Source organism: Glycine max, chromosome 18, assembly GCF_000004515.6.
Source record: "Glycine max cultivar Williams 82 chromosome 18, Glycine_max_v4.0, whole genome shotgun sequence".
Classification (NCBI taxonomy): domain Eukaryota; kingdom Viridiplantae; phylum Streptophyta; class Magnoliopsida; order Fabales; family Fabaceae; genus Glycine; species Glycine max.
In genome coordinates, this window is record NC_038254.2 from 48899298 (window position 1) to 48919613 (window position 20316).

The window sequence follows — 20316 nt, forward strand, 5'->3', positions numbered from 1 at the left end:
ATCTTGGCACACCCAGATGCTCATCCTGAATTTTCAGTTACTAATGATTTGATCCTCCATAAAGGACGTATTTGGCTTCCCCAAGCTCTGCCCTTCACTACAACTCTGCTCTCTGAATACCATTTGACTCCCACCAGCGGTCACATGGGTATAGCCAAGACCTTAGCACGATTAACGGAAAATTTTTATTGGAAGGGAATCCGTCAAGATGTAGAGCGCTTCATAGCTTCTTGTGTCGATTGTCAACACACGAAGTACGAAACTCGTAAGCCGGCGGGGCTGCTCTGTCCATTACCAATACCATCAAAGCCATGGGAGGATTTGTCCCTCGATTTCATCACAGGACTCCCGGCGTTTCAAGGACATACCGTTATCCTCGTGATAGTTGATCGATTCTCCAAAGGCATTCATCTTGCAATGTTACCCACGCGACACACTGCATACACGGTGGCCGATCTTTTCATGGACCTCGTCGGAAAACTCCATGGAATGCCCCGGAGCTTAGTTTCCGACCGAGACCCTTTATTTTTAAGCAGATTTTGGCAATAGCTTTTTCGTCTGAGTGGAACGAAGCTCAGGCTCACCTCTGCTTATCATCCTCAATCTGATGGGCAGACTGAGGTCCTAAATAGGGTGATCGAGCAATATCTTCGTGCTTTTGTTCATAAGAAACCGTCGTCCTAGGGCAAGCTCTTAAGGTGGGTAGAATGGTCATATAACACTTCTTGGAATTCAAGTTCAGGCCTCTCCCCGTACAAGATTACCTTTGGGAAGAAGCCTGTTAATTTCCCAAGGTACTTAAAAGGTGACTCCACCATTGTTGCAGTTGAAGATATGCTCTCTGAACGTCAAGCTGTCTTCGAGGAAATTAAGAAGAAACTGGAAAAGGCCCAGAGTCGTATGAAACGCTTTGCTGATGCGAGAAGGCGTGATGTCCACTTCAATGTCAGGGACATGGTCTTGGTCAAACTAAGGCCCCATCGTCAGAGGTCAGTGACGGGTCAACTCAGTGGATTTTCTAAATTAGACAAACGGTTTTATGGGCCGTTTCGGGTCATCGAGCATATTGGGCCAACTGCTTATAAACTTCAGCTACCAGATAATGCTCGTATACACCCTGTCTTCCACACTTCACTCCTCAAGCTTTTTCGTTCTTTAGAACCTAATAATGACCAATATTGCAGCACATTGCCTAGCCACTATGAGAATGATCAACTTGTGGTTACTCCGTTAGCCATTCTCGATACACGTCACTTTGCAGACTCTAAACTCGAGGTTCTTGTTCAATGGCAAGGATTATCTCCTGATGATACTACTTGGGAGAATTGGGATCAGTTGCGTGAAGTATATCACCTTGAGGACAAGGTGCTTCCGGAAGGGGTGAAGGATGATAGCAAGGAAGCAGCAGAAACCAGACCCAAAAGGAAGAAGAAGATACCAGCATACCTCAGAGACTTCGTTTGAGCAGAGCTGCTGAGCTGGATAACCGAATTTGATGAGCTGGACATCTAAGGATCTGTGCCTTGATCTTGTCTGCCATTTTAGGAATATTCTCTCATTTCTGTTAAGCCCTGTCATCACAGAATTACAAATTCTGTTATTGCAATCCATTATAAATACCATCTAAATGAAATAAGGCAGACCATGAATTGCAATCACAAACTTACCTTTTATTTTATTTTGGGAGGTCTGGCCCTCGAAGCCCAGAACCACTAATTGCTTTTCTTCTTTCTATTACTAGACAATCCTTGTGTTTCGCTTTTCTGTCAAATTCTGCCTTCATGTGTTTCTAGCAAAATACTACCTTTTATTTTCCCATAATTGTGCTTAACTAATTACTTAGGGACCAAGTGGTGAATGTATTCAAGGAATTGCAGGAGATCCACATCAAATTCTTAACACTGATCATTGCTTAGATTTCAGTAACAAACATTGCGTCAGGGAAGCTTTTGTTTACAGAACAACACAAGCTAATGGTGTCTCTGATTTTAACCATCGTCTTATACTTCTTCTGTGCTACCATTGGAACAATACTTCAAATATATGAGGGAAGCCTTCTTCAACTCATAATTTGGATCATGCTTATTGTTGGAGCTGTTGTTTCAGTTCTTTCTTTGAGCTTCATTTCAGCCACCGTAGCTTGGATCACTTTGGCCATGTGGGTTGGAATATTCACAATGGTTGCCTATGACTATGGTGTTCCTTAAAGGATCATCAATTGGATTAATTAAGGGTCCATCACTTTGTCCTTTGTGGTTAGTTGTTGTTACTTATGCTTTTTCTTTCTGATATGTTGTATTATACGTTTCTAGATTCTTGACTTAGGAAGAATCTATTGTTGGATTTGTGAAAATATATCTTCTTTTTAATGATTAGGCAAGTTTTGTTTTCCTTTATCTCTCCCTTTTTTATGACTAATGGAGTTAATTAAGAATGCCAAAAAAGAATGATTTTGATGTAAGTAAATGGATTATTTAGTTTAACTTGTGATAAAATTGATTAAAAAAATAATATCAAAAAGAATTATTTTTAAAAAGTATGTTAAAAAATTAATTTATGTTTAGAAATGATATTTTAATCAAGTGAAAGATCTTTTACTAAAAATAGTGTTAATATTGACATTTTTCAATTGTCGAAAAATAATCTTCAATAAAGTATTACAAAATTATTTTTTAATAAATTATTTTGACTAAGTGTTAAAATATAATTTGTTAACTAATTGTACAATGATAGAACTTATGAAGACTTAGAAAGCATCAAGATGTGAAAGCATCAAGACACTAAAAGATATCACCGGTGGAGATTGAAGATACATGTTATCAAGGGTAAAGATTGAAGACAAAAATCAATGATAGTGAACATGACGATTAAAAGTTATTTGGAAAGTTATGAACAGGTAGAAATTATTATCTATAAAAACTAGTTTGTACCATTTTAACAAGGGTTGGAACAACACCCTCATATCCTAAGTCCACTCGATGTCTACACATTGACGGATTAGAACAATATTTTAACTCGTATTTCAATTCTAGTTTTTATTTTTCTCTAAACACTTTTACTTTTTTTCAATTCATTTCTTCTTGAAACTTTACTTTTTTTTCAATTTTCGTTTCTTCTCAAAACTTTTACTATTTTCAATCCTTATTTCTTATTATTATCATCTAAATTACTATCAAAATTATTTTTGAAATCTCTATTAGAACTATTATCAAAATACTATTAGAATTATTATTGGAGTCAATATTATCAAAACTCATCATTTTTTTGTTTTAAATTTGTTTCATCGATTGATCTTTGATATTGATAGAAGTTTAATACATAAACCTATGATGAAGGGTCTACCAAGAAGATAAAAGGCCTCCAAAGAAAAAATTATTATCTTCCTCGAATATACCTCTCGATTATGTTTGTTAACGAAAACAATCGCAAATTTCATGGTTAATAAAATGGTGCCCTAAGTAAGGGACCCAAAAATGGATAGCATGTGTTAAACTTTTTGTTATGACTATTAGTTATTGGCCAACATTATTACATTCAAAATCCCTTCAATTGATATTCTTAATAGTCAATATGATTAAATTGAAGATCTTCAAAGAATAAATTTATTTATGCTTTTGATATTACTCGAGTTTATGTATAATAATTTTCTTTTAATGGCGGATGATTATTTATCAATAATCATTCATGAAAAAAAATTTGAAAACACCAGTGATAGATGGATTACAAGTCATTGAAATCTAATTGGACATGAATTGAATTTAAATGGCTTAATAAAACTGGTTATTTTAAAATGAAGACTTGTAAAGAAGTTTGGAAAAACATGTTTCAAAATAATAATAAAAAATGAAAGTGCCGACGGTTTATTAAGAGTTATTTTTGTTACACTTTAAAATTAGTTAGCATTTTCTTGTACTTTTCCATAAGGGACGTCTAAAAAAAAATTGGTTGTTTTTCAATTGTGGAAGTTTTAATTGTCAATTTAAAATTTATAACGTCACGAAAAAAAAAGGGTTGATTTCGAAGTAAAAAAAAAAAATGAAATGACAAAGTCTCATATTGTGTTAATCGAAATCCTAAGTTTACCGATTGCAGACAATCATTATTGAGAATAATTCTCAAATAGAGAGAATGATGATTCTCGAAGGATAGCATCAAGAACACCTGTATCACTAAGGAAACCTAACTAATATTTTCATTGGCAAAAAGGAATCCCTTCGAAGAATGTGCAACTTCCATCCCCATGGAATACTTGAGAGGGATCCAATGCCCATGATACCAAGCTAATGATGCAGAAATCAATTCACCTTGGAAAGCTCTTACTAAGTTTATGATCAATTGCTGATTATATGAAGTCATGGTTAATAAGGAAGAAATAAAGCCTTTCATACCACTTCTTCCTAGCATGCTTAACTCCATAAAGGGACTCGAACAACTTGCACACCTTTCCTATATGTTTCTAAGTATCAATCAACCATGTTCAATTAATAAATGGCAATTGATTAATTAAACTACTAATAACCAATTAAGAGAAACTAACTTATTGATAATCGTTATTTAACAAGTTAACATTTTTTTAAAAATAAACTGTAGTGTTCCATATTAGTATAGACAGCCGTGTTCAATTAATGAGTTTCACATACAATATGAAAGAAAAAGAAAATGGAACAAATATGATATACAGATTATTAATTCATTCATCGATTGATGAATATTCACATATATGTGCTCTTTCATAGTTAATTGTGTTCAAATAACGAATGACAATTGATTAATTCTTAAGTACCAATAACCAATTAACAGAAATATAGTTATTTGTTAAACTTTTTTGTAACATAATTATTTGATAACTGCTATTTAACATGTCATTTTATAAAATACATGAAAATAATAAAAATAATTTTTTAAAAAGTATTATCTTTGATGGGATAATTAATTAAAGGAAAATAAAATATGGATTTATTCAATATAAAAATCCACAAACATATGTAAAAAAAAAAAAGAAAGACACTCAACTACAAAAAAAATTAAAGTTATTATAATTTAAAAAATATAAATATTATACAACAGATTTTTAACATTAAAATTAACGTAAGTTTTACTTTTTATATAATAATTTTTATACAGTAAAAAAATATAATATATTTTATTTAGCATTTAATAAAATTAATATGAAATCTACTTAATAATAAAGAATATATTAAAAATAAAAATATTAACATTTCTCCCCATCTTTAGAACAAAATCTTATATTTTGTAATCTAATGATAAATGATAAATAACTTGGAGCAAGTCATATAATTATTTAAAACAAGAAATGTCTCCTAGTATTTTTTGATTGTTTTTTTTTTCATTACATACATGTTGTAGTTTTAATTTTTTGTGTATAATACAGTACACAGCACAGTACCAAAAGGGTAATGTACTATAAATAAATAAATAAAAAATAAGGGGAAAAAATGGAAGGTAAAAACCCTACTCGTTTGTACTCTTGCAACGAAAATGAAAACTCCTATATAAGCCAAAGCTGCCTGTGGCTGTAACCCTAGTTGCACAGGAGCACCGTTTGGCTCTACAAGTCTTTCCTTTTCTATTTAATTCCTAAAATCCCATTCTTCTTCGCTCATTCCTCTGCACTGCCATCATCCCCAACTTCCTCACAGTGAGTGTTACTTCAAAATCCATCAATTTCCGAATGTTTCATCTTGGTCTTCTTTGTTTATCGGTTTTTCATTCTCTTGCACGACCCAATTGGATAAAGATTGGTTTTTTGTTTTTGTTTTCCTCATTTCTTTGTCCCATTTCATTTGGGTGTTTCAGAGGTTACAAGGACTAAAGAGTTGTGCCACCATGTCGGACGATGAAAGGGAGGAGAAAGAGTTGGATCTCTCTTCTGCCGAAGTTGTCACCAAATACAAAACCGCTGCTGAGATCGTTAACAGTGTGTTCCTCACTCTCTTACTCTTAATATTTGTGGTCTCAAATTTTATCTGGGTTTTGGTTATTTTATACATTGGACACAATTTTTTTCTGGAACCTTGCTGGAGTTCACTTTTTTTTTTTAAATTTACATTTTTTGTTTTGCTAAGATTGCACTGGATTTTTTTTTCTGTGTTTGTCTATGATTTTACAGAGGCCTTGAAGCTAGTTATTTCAGAATGTAAACCAAAGGCGAAGATTGTGGATATTTGTGAGAAAGGGGATTCATACATTAGAGAGTAAGCTTATAATATTCATAAATGAAGGAGCATTGTCTGTTCTTAACATATATGTACATTCAATTGCTGGTTTGTGTCTTTTTTTAATATTTATGGATTAGCTAATTGGGTTTGGTTTGTGTGTAGGCAAACTGGAAATGTGTACAAGAATGTGAAGAGGAAGATTGAGAGAGGTGTTGCTTTCCCAACATGTTTATCAATCAACAACGTTGTCTGCCATTTCTCTCCACTAGCCAGTGATGAGGCCGTGTTGGAAGAAGGTGATATATTGAAAATGTAAGATTTTCAGGACATGAATTTGCGATGAAGGGGGGGGGGGGGGATGGAGTCGGTGATTTCTGCTAGTATTCTGAAGTTGATGTTTGTTTCTTTGGTTGGTTGCAGTGATATGGCATGCCATATAGATGGGTTCATTGCTGTGGTAGCTCACACCCATGTTCTTCAGGAAGGTCCTGTTACTGGAAGGGCAGCTGATGTCATTGCTGCTGCTAATACTGCTGCTGAGGTGGCCTTGAGGCTTGTCAGGCCGGGAAAGAAGGTAATCAGTTGTAACATTTTCTTTTTACTGTATCTGCATTTTTATAATCCAAGTTGATTTGGATTTTACTACATGTTGCCTTTCTTGATTTGTATCTTTGGTTAATAGGCATAAGGTCATACACTATTATAAGCAATTCAGCTTAGTAAAATTGGAGAGAAATTAGGTTGTTTCATGTGTATCGTTTGAAGGGTTTTCTTTGCCTAAAGACATGCCTTATGGATTTTGATCTCTAAATGATGAAAACTGCTGTGGGCTATGGATAAGCTCCGATGAAGCTTTATTGTCATAGTTACACTGATAGAGATCATTCATGTTTTTTCTTGTGTTTTCTCTCACATTACTTTTTGGAACTCCTCGTCTATAATTTGTATTTCTCACCTTATGCTATATGTTTTGTTCTTTTGAGATTACTTGGTTCTCATTTAAGTGTTTTTTATCTACATGATGAATGCTGTCATGCATTTGCATCAAAAACTTGATTTGTTTTCTATTCTGATTCAAATTGTTGTAAAAAAATTCAGCTGGATATGCCTGCTTTCTTTTGAAACTATCTTAATTTGGTTCATAATATATTGTAAATTTGATAAGCTGATCTCTGTATGATGAAGACATTATTGGCTACGGATAAAAAAAAATTCAGCTGGATATGCCTGCTTTCTTTTGAAACTATCTTAATTTGGTTCATAATATATTGTAAATTTGATAAGCTGATCTCTGTATGATGAAGACATTATTGGCTACGGATAAACTCCAATTAAGCCTGTTTCTGTCATAGTTACGCTGACAGAGATTTGTTCATTTTGTATTCCACTCTGTTATTTTACCTGTATGATAAATGCTATCATGTGCTGTCATCAAACACTTGTTATTTTTTATTCGGATAAAATTTTAGAAAAAATCCTGATGGGATCTCTCTTGTTTCTTTTCATATTCCCTCCTCTTAAAACTATATTATTTTGATCCATAATATTATATTGTATATTTTATGAACTGATCTCTATATGATGAAGATATCATAGGCTATGGATAAACTCCAATGATGCCTGTTTTTGTCATAGTTATACTGATAGAGAATCAGTCATCCACTATTCTACACATGCATGACTGTCCAGTGCCCACCATTTGTCATAGTTACACTGAGAGAATCAGTCATCCCGTAATTTACCTCTCATGTTAGCTTTATCAGTGTATATGTGGATTCTAATATTTTGTAGCATATGCGATGGCAACTTTGCCGAGGTGATCAGTACCATATTGGTTTCCTCTTTTCCCTGTTGCCGATACTAGAATTGGCTGAAAATAATTTCATGGTTGTGCTGATATATACAGTCAGTACACTTATCTAGTATAGCCAACATAGTACCATACTACCGTATTAACTATTAAAACCATTACTTAACACTTGCATAGAACTAGAAAAGAGGAATAATATAATACTATATTCAAACCATTAGTTTGGTTGAGTTATTTTAATATTCATGTGGGATTGAATACAGTAGCATTTATAAAACCTTTAGTAAGGAAAACTTTGCTTTGATGATTAATGGTATATTGATTTCCTCCTTGCTCTGTTGCCTGATTTAAAATAAGCTGGAAATTATTATGGTTATGCTGATCTATTATTTTCAACATGTTTGTCTAGTTTAATCAGCACGTTATTAAAATTATTATTCGTATACATAAATGATCTTATTTTTAGCAGTGGGTACTCATTTTTAATATATTTTTTTCTTTTATCCACAGAACAAGGATGTAAGTGATGCAATTCAAAAGGTTGCTGCTGCCTATGACTGTAAAATTGTTGAGGGTGTTCTTAGCCACCAAATGAAGCAGTTTGTTATTGATGGGAATAAAGTTGTGCTTAGTTTGTCTAATCCAGACACAAGGGTTGACGAAGCAGAGTTTGAGGAGAACGAAGTTTATGCAATTGATATAGTAACAAGCACTGGGGATGGCAAGGTAGGTCAATTATATTAACATGTATACTAGTATGGTAGAGCTTATGCATGATAAAAAGTAAATTTTCATTCTCTTGCAGCCTAAGCTGTTGGATGAGAAGCAGACAACTATTTATAAGAGGGCTGTTGACAAGAGTTATCACTTGAAGATGAAAGCGTCTAGGTTCATTTTCAGTGAAATAAGCCAAAAATTTCCAATCATGCCATTCTCTGCTAGGTAATTTGATTATTGCATGTTTTTGATACTGTGTCTAGCTGGTGTTCTAATTATTATTCTTATTTCCTAAAATTCCATTTGTTTTATAATAGGGCTTTGGAAGAGAAAAGAGCTCGACTTGGTTTGGTGGAATGCGTCAACCATGAGCTCTTGCAGCCATATCCTGTTTTGCATGAAAAGCCTGGTAAAAAACTTTTGCCCAGTAGGCATAATTAAATCCTGTGTTGTCATTTATGTGCGCCTTCATGTCATGCATTACATTGGTTGCATTACAGGTGATTTTGTTGCACATATCAAATTCACAGTCTTGTTGATGCCAAATGGATCGGATCGAATCACAACTCATCCACTCCAAGAATTGCAGCCCACAAAAACAATAGATGATCCTGATATTAAGGCCTGGCTAGCCTTGGGCACAAAGACAAAGAAGAAAGGTGGTGGAAAGAAGAAAAAAGGTAGGCTGGAAGAGCATGTTGCTATTGTTCTATTATTCCTTGTGTTGCATCATGCTTCTGTATTATTGCACAGAACTGCATCATTTGCACATGCAAAGTTTCAACGTTACTTATATCGAATGGCTCAACAAATAATGCTTCTTGGTTGTTTGCACAGGTAAGAAAGGGGAGAAGGCAGATGAGTCAGCTGAAGCTGAGCCTATGGACTCAACAAACGAGGCCACTCCTCAAGAGTGACTTAACTCTCCTCCCCTCTCCTCTCCCCCAAACAATGAAAGAAGTTTTTTCATTTCATTTTCGATACCCCTTTTCAATTTTGGTACACTGTTCACCAAATTGTATTTTGCTTGGATATCAATTTTAGTATAGTGTTCCGACATTGATTCTAATAGCAATTTTCATATGCTCATTTTAGTTGGGGTGTGTGCATGGTTCTTTTTTCTTTTTAACAAATAAAACCACTTCCATGGATTGGTTCTTAATCCAAACTGTTTGATAATAATTGAAAAGGGTGGTCTGGTAGGCTGCAATGCAGGAAAGAAACCAAAAAGGCTTTTTGAATTATCTTCCATAACTATGAAAAGAAACTGATAAGTTATCTTCCATCTTCTATAGTACTTTTTATGCAATGCAGGGCATTCACTTTTTTAAAATCAGTTTTAATGATTTTGTTATCCCCCATATCAATTATAAAAAAGATCCAATGTTGCTGAAAGATAATGCAATGAGAACCGAATTAATATCAAATTATGAAAGGTAAAGGGAGTGTGAAAGGAAGTAGATTTAAGAGTAAGCGTGTGTTTGGTTTTACGTAAGATTTTTTAGAATTTATTGAATTCTCCAGAATTATTTACTTTAGGTTATATGGTTGATTTTACTTTGAAGAATTGATTATTACAATAAAAACATAAATTACATTATTCTAAATGATAGTATCTTTCTAAAATTAGCAATAAATTATGGTGATCCTTAGCATACGACCATGCTGACCTCCTTTTGAAAAGGATTGGGAAGTTGAACTTCGTTTTTCTCCTGGTAATTCGAACAGTATTTCACATATTAAGTTCAAGTTTCGTTTACTGACATCATATTTTATCGTATTCCTGACTTGTGACAATATTATTTTGCATCAATATAGTATAAAATGACTTTTAAGTCAACAATTCTATGCAAAATAATGTCACAGGTTTCATGTGCATGATAAAAGAAGGTAAACAAATGTTAAATTTCATGTGCATGATAAAAGAAGGTAAACAAATGTTAAAAACTCAATTTTGATTCATTGCATTGTTTTAGTGAAATTTAAAGATTGATTCATCGCATTGATTGGTGAAGGTTTACAGACATGAGTTTATATAACACTCTGTCAGTATCATTCAATCATGTTCAATTAACGAGTTTCAGGTACATGATAAATGAAGAAAGGGGAACAAACATGTTTTCAATTATTGATTCATTGTAGTGACTAGTGAAGGTTCACATTATATAATGAGTTTTAAATACATGATAAAAGAAGAAATGGAAAGAAACATATTAAAGACTCAATTCATTGCATTGATTAGTGAAGGTTCACATACAAGAGCTTATATAACACTATCTTCCAGTATCAGTCATTGGTGTTCAACTAATGAGTTTAACATATAGGATGAAATAAGAAAGTGGAACAAATATGCTCAAGACTCTCTTATCGTTACAGAAAAAAAAAAAAAAAGACTCTCTTGTTGTTTCATTGCATAGATTGATGAAGGTTCGCATACAGGATCTTGTTTAACGTTCTCTGTCAGTATTAGTCAATCGTGTTCGATTAATGAGCTTCACGTACATCATAAAACAAGGGGAACAAAAATGTTAAAGACTTGATTATATTGATTCATTGCATTAATTAGTGAAGGTTCACATACAGGAGCTTATATAGCACTCTTTCTCAGTATAAGTCAATTGTGTTCAATTAATTAATTCCATGTACATGCTAAAAGAAGAAGAAAAGGGAAACAAATATGTTAAAGACTGAAGTGTTGCATTGATTGGTGAAGGTTCACATAAAGGACTGATACAAGATATAACCCACTGTCAAAATCAATAGTGTTCAATTAATGAGTTTAACATACAAGATATAAGAGAAGAAAGATGAACAAATATATTAAGACTCGATTATTGATTCATTGCGGATGGTAAATTAAAGGTTTTCATATAGGAGTTTATAGAATGATTTTTGTCAGTATCAAACAATCATGTTTAATTAATGAATTTCAAGATCATGATAGAAGAAGAAAAGGGAAATTAACAGACATGTTAAAGACTCAACTATAGATTCAGTGCATTGATCGATGAAGGTTCACCTACAAGAGCTTATATAACACTCTTTGCTAGCATCAATTAACCGTGTTCCATTAATGTGTTTAATACACAGAATAAAAGAAATTAAAAAAGAGGAACAAAATTTGTTAAAATAAGATTTAGTTATATGTTAATTCATTGCACCTATTGAAGGCTCACATATGGCTTTTATAACGCTCTATGCCAGTATCAATCACTCAATCGTATTCGATCAACGAGTTTCATGTACAAGATAAAAGAAGAAAACGGAACAAATGCTGTGCAAAAAAAAAAAAGAAAACGGAACAAATCTGTTAAAAAAAATCATTGATTAATTGCGTTGATTGGCGAAAGTTCACATACATGAGCTTATATAATGCTTTTTTTTGTCCCTTTAAAAAAAAATATAATGCTTTTTATCGGTATATATCAATCAGTTGATAACTTGTGATCAATTAACGAATGGCTGTTGATTAATCTCTAACTACCAAATAATCAATTAACAGGAAACTAATTCATTGATAACTCTTATTTAATAAGGTGTCATTTTGTAAAGTACACGTAAATATGAAAAATTAAATAATTCAAAAAGTTATCTTACTAATAGTACGTAATATAGATTACAATTTATAAAAATCACAAGCATTTAAATTTTATAAATTCATTTAATTCATAAAAATTAATTTATAAAAATTTCAATGTTTTATTAATATGTATATAATGATTAACAAAATATGTATGGAATTTTAATGATGTTTTAATAAAATTGGTATTTATTAAATAATGAGAGGAATTAAATGTTATCTTTAATGGATAATTAATTAAAAAAATGTCAATTTAATTTGATATAAAAATTCATAAAAATATGCCGTAAGATAAAGATGATACACGACTAGACAAAAGAAAATAAATACTAAAGTCATTCTAATTTGAAAAAAGATATATAATAAATAAAATATTTTCTAGCATACAGTAACATAATAACATTTATAAAACCTTTAGAATAAGGAAAACTTTTCTGAGGTATATTTAGTGGTACATTGATTCCCTCCTTTCCATGTTGTCTAATTATTCAAAATAAGCTGGAAATTATTTTATGGTTATGCTAAGTTATATATTGTCATTTGCCAGCATGTTTATCTATTTTAGACAGCACAGTATAAATGACCTTATTTTAGCAGTAGTGATATACTTATCTTTTTTAAACCAAATTTCTTCTTTCCTCAGAAGAAGAAGGATGTAATCGGTGCAATTCAAAATTTTGTTGCTTCCTATGACTGTAAAATTGTTGAGGGTGTTCTTAGCCACCAAATCAAGCAGTTTTTCATTGATGGGAATAAAGTTGTGCTTAGAGCATCTCCAATACAAGAAACTCATATGAGTTTCTTAATCATCTTTTTGTGATCCTCGCATCACTTTTTATGGTCCCGGCAGTGTCATGTCATTCATAAAAAACTCATAAAATTTTACTCAAATGCAAGAAATCGTAAGAAATCACAAGAAATTCAAACATTAGAGTTTCTTATATAAGAAACTATTTTTAACAATGAAGGAATTCACTTTGTCACGCCACTATGTTCCAATGCAGAAGAACTCACAAGAAATCGTTCCTTAGCTTAAGAAATCATGGAAGCACCTCTCATTGGAGATGCTCTTAGTTTCATGGATGAAATCATCTAGGTCAGTGAAATAAGCCAAAATTTTCAAATTATGTCATTCTCTACCAGGTAATTTGGCTTCTTTCATGTTTTTAATACTGTGTCTAGCTGGTGTTCTAATTATGATTCTCTTCATTCCTCCTAAATTTCATTTCATTTCATGATTGGGAAAACTTAACAGTGAATCGAACGGTCCTCGGTGGTGTGTCGTCATGTATGGAATTTCTAAAGATAATCGATAATACTAAATTAAATTTCATGACGTTCTCCAAAATAGAGACAAGAATACCGGTAAAGCAGATTGTCTTTTACTTTATCCCATGTTTAGGAAAATTGTTACATGAAATCAAAGCAGCTTAGAGTTCAGTTCAATACATTAAAAGTTGTATTTGAGTGAAAGAATCTTAATTGTACGCCCAAGTGTTTGTTAAAATTACATAAACATATAGTGTTTTACATAAAACATGATTGTTGAACTCCTTAGAGTGGAATGCACTAAAATCTTACATTTGCATACACCTTTCATGTCTTCTTTAGAAAACTCTTTCCGAAAGAAAAATAAATAAATTATACCGCACCCTCAATATAAATGTAATATGCTGTGTGCTTACTACCTTTACGAGGATCTTATGCGTCAAAAAGCCTCTAGACAACAAGTGAAAAAGATATATCCACCTAAAATATGGGATAACCATAATTTAAAAATAATTAGATTATAAGTAGGTATTATAATTAATTTTTATATAACTGGTCATAATCAGTTATTATTTTTAAAATAAATATATAAACTAATTATGAATTAATTAATTATATAACTGGTTATATCTAAAATCAACATAATCATAAATGAATAAAAATAAATTATTTAAAAAACTCATTTTTTTAGATAAAAATAAATTATTTGAAATAACCATAACTATAAAGCTGATTATAATTTTATAACTACTTTTATATAAGTAATTATATAAAACTAGTTATAGTTATAGTTATTTTTTAAAAACTAATTATTTTAGTAACCCTATTCCACACTTCATTGTGGCTAGTAACTGATAACCAGTTAAAGAAACGGCTAAAACTCGTTCCAAGTGAAAGAAGTAACATGGGGAAAACGGCCTAATGAGAGTAAAAATTCTAAGTTGTAAATTAATTTATAACTTGTAAGGTATCTAGATAGAGATAAATTGTAAGGTATCTCATAACTTCTAAGTACAAATTCGTAAATTAATTTATAACTTTTTTATTTTCTTTTCTACTGAAGTTGTAAAAATGTTTATGACTACTAATTTATTTTTTAATTACAACTTTAAAGTAATAAGTTTTTTAATTTTTATTAGAAGTTGTAAATGATTTACGACTCCAAATAAGTTTTTTTTATTGATAAGGAATCTTTTACTCATATTTTGCCTAGAGGGGGGCTTCTGAATAAAATTTTATAAGCCATGGTTAAGAGTACAATATTTGTGATAGCTTATAACTGATAGCTTAAAGATGAGATTCTTGATACCTGTGCATGTTCATAAGCATATAGACATATCGTGGTAAAAATATTATAATGCAACTGACAATGAATCAAGGTTGACGGCTTGGCTTTGACATCTTTGGAGTCACTTGTTCTACGGTATCTAGAATTTGGTTTGATTTGGTGAAGAAACAAGCCATCAGGATTATTATGGAAGAAGCTTCTTGGGTGTTGTTATTAATTAATTTTAATAATTAATCTTAAGAGTTCTAATAAAATTTCAAAAAAAAAATTAAAATAATTGCAACTTTAAAGTCATCATTAAAAAAATCAAAAATAAAATATTTATTTACAAGTAGCAAAAAAAAAAAGTTATATATTTACAACTTTGTGCCGTGGGACACCTTATCCCAAAACTTATTTCTTGGTATTAATTTAAAATTTAGCCTCATTTAATAATTTTAAAAAATTATTGTGGCCATTTGATCTTTTCGCCAAGTAACTTGTATTACATAGTTGAGTGCTACTAGGTGCACTCAACAATTTTGCTGGTGCACCCAACAATTGCTGTGAAAAGGCTATAATGCCCTTCACTAATTTTTTTTTAAAAAACGTAACCTCTCTCTCTCGCCTCTTTCTCTCCCGTGCACATTTTCTTCTTCCTCAAACGGTTCTGCTTCTTGCTTTTTCTGCTTCTTCAGTTTTCTTCTTCCTCCTGCACAACTTCTTCGTTCTTCTCTTCTTCGCCGCTAGTCTTCTTCTTCGCCGCCATCGCCGCCATTGTTGCCGTGTTTAGGAGGAAGGTGTGGGTCTTCGCGTTTCTGCTTCTTCTTCGAGGTAAGTTTGTCGTTCGCGTTTTGATTTTTGTCGGCGATGGCGAAAAACGCTGTCGGGAAGTTGCTGGGTTGTTTACGGATCACTTGATCCGTAAGCATTTTCCGGATCAAGTTGATCCGGAAGATGCTTACGGATCAAGTGATCCGTGAAGCATATTAAGTGGTTTACGGATCACTTGATCCGTAAACTACTCACAACTTCATTTTATTTGAAAAATTGTCAATTATTTGATACATTGTGAGTTTTTTTTTAAATTAGGAATTTTGGTTATTAGGATCAGCTCTGAATGTATGCTAAATATTTGATAAATATTGTCATTTTGGAGAATATCTACTGTTTCAATTTGATTTAATGTGAATATGTAATTGCCTTTGATGTAATTGCCACTTAGAATTGAATGTGGTATTGGAAAACTGATTCAAATGTCTAGACAACCTCAGCAAATTAAATTCAAAAGTAACATGATTAGGACAAATCTCTAAAACTTGATTAAATGTTGATCCTTGAGAGAAAAAGGAAAATGGGAAATCATTGCTTCACCTAACTCACTTGCCTAATGTCTATGAATTTATTTTGCTCCCTCTAAAGCTCAAAGGCTTGCAATCATTTCATTCTTCAAAAAGCAGCCCAACCTTCTTTGCTTTGAACAAAGACAATGAATTATTCATGTCTTAAAAGGAGAAAACATTCATTATCCGGTGGTCACACTACTAACTTCAATTTCAACGTTCACAACATATTTAGGACTAGCATTATTAGCTTTTTATAGAACTGGTCAACAAAAACATATTGGTCAATGTGGATTATTTCTAGATAGAATGCTATAAGGACAATCAATTAGTGTATATAGAAAACATTTAGAGAGAAAGTTTTATGAGGGTTAGGAGAACAATTAATCCAAATCCTATAATGATTGCAACTTTTACTAGCTGTTCTTATTTCTATTTCAGACTGAACATCAATAGTGTTCTATATATTAATATATATTGTTCTTAGATGGAATTGTCACAAGCAGTATAACAAGGAATGGTCCTAGTTGTGATAGCCAACAAGGGAGGGAATTGACATTGATATCATAATGAAGTGAACATGTTATGGCAATTGAATTAGTTTAAAGTAGTGGGTTACTTCTATTGGAGCCATCCAAATTTGTAAATTTTAGTAAGAATTTAAGTCTTCTTCTGCACTTGTTCAAGTTAGCTATTTTATTCCTTTACTCAATCCTCTAATGGGTTTTATTCTAGCTTTGGTCAATCATAAAAATAGAACAAAACACAATATTGTGTTGAGAAATGGTATATTTTGATTCTATTTCGTTTATCCACACACATCATTCCTTCATGAATCATTGTTTCTCAGATTCATAAAGCTCAGCAAGTTTCCCACTAAGCATTTGAGATGTTGTTGACCATTGTTTATGCTTAGTTTGTTTATCCACACACATTTGAGATGTTGTTGACCACAAAACAACACCTTGCTGAATCAAGGTCAATACCACTAAGCATTTGAGATGTTGTTGACCATTGTTTGTCAGATTCATAAAGCTCAGCAAGTTTCTCTCTAATAAGTAAAACATATGATAAAACAACAAGTGGTCATTAAAGTAATTGAATTGAGTTAACCAAATGCTTGAAATTTGAGAAAACGAAATGAGTGATGGATTTTGTGGTACTCATTTGCAGATCATGGTTAGGACTAGAGGATTAGATCATGCCTTAGGTCAGGTCACTGACATAGGTCTGGGTAGAGGAGATCGTGATGATTCCGATGATGCTCCGCAGGGTCTACGGCCTACTGCATCCGCACGGAGGCTGCGAGTCGCTGTGACTGCGGATCACGTCGATGAGCCAGTCATCCTTGCGCCAGATGTTCAGGATGACCCGATGGAGGCACCAGCTGCTGTGGAGGACATTCCTGCGGACGCAGGCGCAGAGGCGGCTGAGGATCAGTACCAGGGATTTCCGGGTGGTTCGAGCGACCCATCCGTGTTGACAGCGTATGCGGACCACGCTGCTTGCAGCGTATGGACGAGAGAGGTATTTATACTATTTATTTTTAGTTACTTGTAAATTATACTATTAGTTTTCCTTTAAATGATAATTTTAACGAATTTTGCATTCCTTTTATACTTCAATTCAGGAGCGTCCTGAATTGAAGCTATCCTCTCATGGGAGGAAGGTCCACAGTTTAGGCAGGCCTGTCCCTACCATTGAGGGACTTATTGCTGGTACAGGACTAAGTCCTCTGATCGCGTGTTCGGTAGACACCGGCGATCGGGGACTTTTGTCCGCGTTTATGGAGCGGTGGCACCGGGAGACGTCTAGTTTCCATCTCCCGATGGGAGAGCTCACCATCACATTGGACAACGTCTCCTCTCTTCTCCATCTTCCCGTTATAGGTGACTTACACGCATTTGAGCCCTTGCACGTGGACGATGCGGTTCAGATGCTGGTGGACTTGTTGATGGTGTCTCTAGAGTCTGTTAGGGCTGAGACAGTCCAGTGTCGCGGACCGTATTTACGCCTACAATGGGTATGTGATATATATCAGTGTCGATGCCAGGCAGGTCATTGGACAACTGCAGCTCACGCATATCTTCTTGACCTACTGGGTTGCACTCTGTTTGCTAACAAGAGTGCAACCAATGTCCATGTTGTCTACTTGGAGGCCCTTCGTGACCTCAGTATGACAGAGAGGTATGCTTGGGGAGTGACTGCTTTGGTTCATATGTACAATCAGCTGAATGATGCATCTATGAGCCACAGTCGACAACTTGGCGGTTACATCACACTACTGCAGGTAACAAATATGTTTTTCATTCATTCAGGCTAAACAATGTTCAACTTTAAATTTTGTTACACTTTCATTATTAATGTTTATAATTTGAATGTTACATATGTAGTGCTGGATTTACGAGCACTTTCCCTCGGTTGCGGAGTCCACCGCTGATCAGGACTACGACGAGGCTTCTCCGCGTGCGTGCAGGTGGATTGCGATGAAGAAGACCGTGAAGAACATTCGCACGCCGTCGTACAGGGAGCGCCTGGACCGACTCCGGATTTCGGATGTCTGTTGGATCCCGTATGGGGAGCATCGGGAGGTCCGGGACTTCCACGTCAAATCATGCTATTTCGGTTTCTTGCGTTGGGGGCCTTTTGTTGTTTATTATCTACCAGAGAGGGTTGTGCGGCAGTTTGGTTACACGCAAATCATTCCTGCTCCTCCAGTCGATTCATGGGTCTCGTATGATGATATACACGACAGGTGAATGCACTACGAGGATCATATCGTACCTGCAGGTGACGTGTGCGTTGTGCCAGGGGCGTGTTCCAGTGACTACATCGACTGGTTCTTCCGCATCTCCCATCCTTTCATGACACCAGGCCACGCATTAGATCCTCTGCCTCATGGTCACGCCCCGCAGTCCCGAGTCGTCCCTCAGGTCCCGCAGACAGATATCCCTCGCGTGCCGGAGCCAAGAGCATCGTCGACATCTGTGGAGGAGCCCAGACATGCAGTGGTAAGTAATACTAATAATTTACGTCATTTACCTCAATATTTGCATAATAATTTGTGTAATTAGTTTGTTTTGTATGTAACAGGAAGTTTGTGATGACATTGCTGAGAGGTTAGAGCGTCATCTGAGTCTAGGGGTGGTCACGCCTGGCTCATCGACACATGAGGTGATCGAAGAATGTTTCAGATTGGCCAGGAGTATGACACAGGACCATCTAATATACGTTAGGTGTAGACGCAGGTGGCGCACTGATCAGGCGTAGTTTATGTACATATTTTACATTGATATTCCTTGTATATACAGATATTGTACATGAACTCATTTCATGAGTATTGTTAGTTTTATTTATTTTCATTACTAATGTTAGTTTTATTTATTTTCATTGATTGTGTATTCCATTTGTGTCTATATATACGCGTGTTATTAAAATGGTCTAGTTAATTTAGTTTACCAACTAATAAAAAATAATTTAAAATATAACTTTAAATATAATTGAAATAAAGAAGTTGAAAACGGGGTAAAAAAAATAATTAACCAAAAAATGGACATCATTCGTTATCTAAAGTAGTTAGTATTTTAATTTTTTATATAAATGGACATCAAAATATAACTTTAAAATGCATTATAAAGTAGTTAGTATTTTAATTTTTTATATAATACTAATTATTTTTTTTATATTCTTTATAATATTAATAATTATATGATTAATTCTTTATAATATTATCTTTTATGTATTTATTGATTTTTATTAATATGTATAAAATAACCTTAAACAATAATTATAATAGGACTAAGTAAGTATTTTAATATCATCTTCTAAACAAATTTATTCTAAAAAAATATATTAAAAAATTAATTATTTATAATAAATAAATATTTATAAATATATTATAATTAATAAAATAAAAAATAGATTTAATTATATTATAAATAAATATATTGTATTTTAAAGTATATTATAATTATTTTTCCTCTTACGGATCAAATTGATCCGCAAGAGACTGCCGGATCAACTTTATCAGGAAGTTACGAATCAACTTGATCCGTATGAAAAAAATTAAGCAAAGGCAATTTTGCCATTTTTTAAGAATACTGGGTGCACCTAACAACACTCTACATAGTTTGACCATCATTTGCCGATTT

General features: G+C 33.3%; 2 protein-coding genes across 2 annotated transcripts; both read left to right on the forward strand.

Moving 5' to 3' along the window:
• The first annotated feature begins 5544 nt into the window (after positions 1-5544).
• Positions 5545-9781, forward strand: LOC100781302 (proliferation-associated protein 2G4-like). The gene is given in 10 exon segments (NM_001254659.2): positions 5545-5659; positions 5818-5938; positions 6131-6215; positions 6342-6491; positions 6600-6753; positions 8500-8715; positions 8795-8931; positions 9024-9115; positions 9207-9386; positions 9544-9781. Coding segments are annotated over 9 exon segments (1185 nt in total). The 5' UTR covers positions 5545-5659; positions 5818-5847; the 3' UTR covers positions 9624-9781.
• Positions 9782-17305: 7524 nt separating this feature from the next.
• On the forward strand, positions 17306-18924 carry LOC102667364 (protein MAIN-LIKE 1-like). The gene is made up of 3 exons (XM_041011836.1): positions 17306-17692; positions 17796-18455; positions 18559-18924. Exons 1-3 carry the CDS (start codon positions 17306-17308, stop codon positions 18922-18924), a joined length of 1413 nt encoding a protein of 470 aa, XP_040867770.1.
• The last annotated feature ends 1392 nt before the right edge of the window (positions 18925-20316 follow it).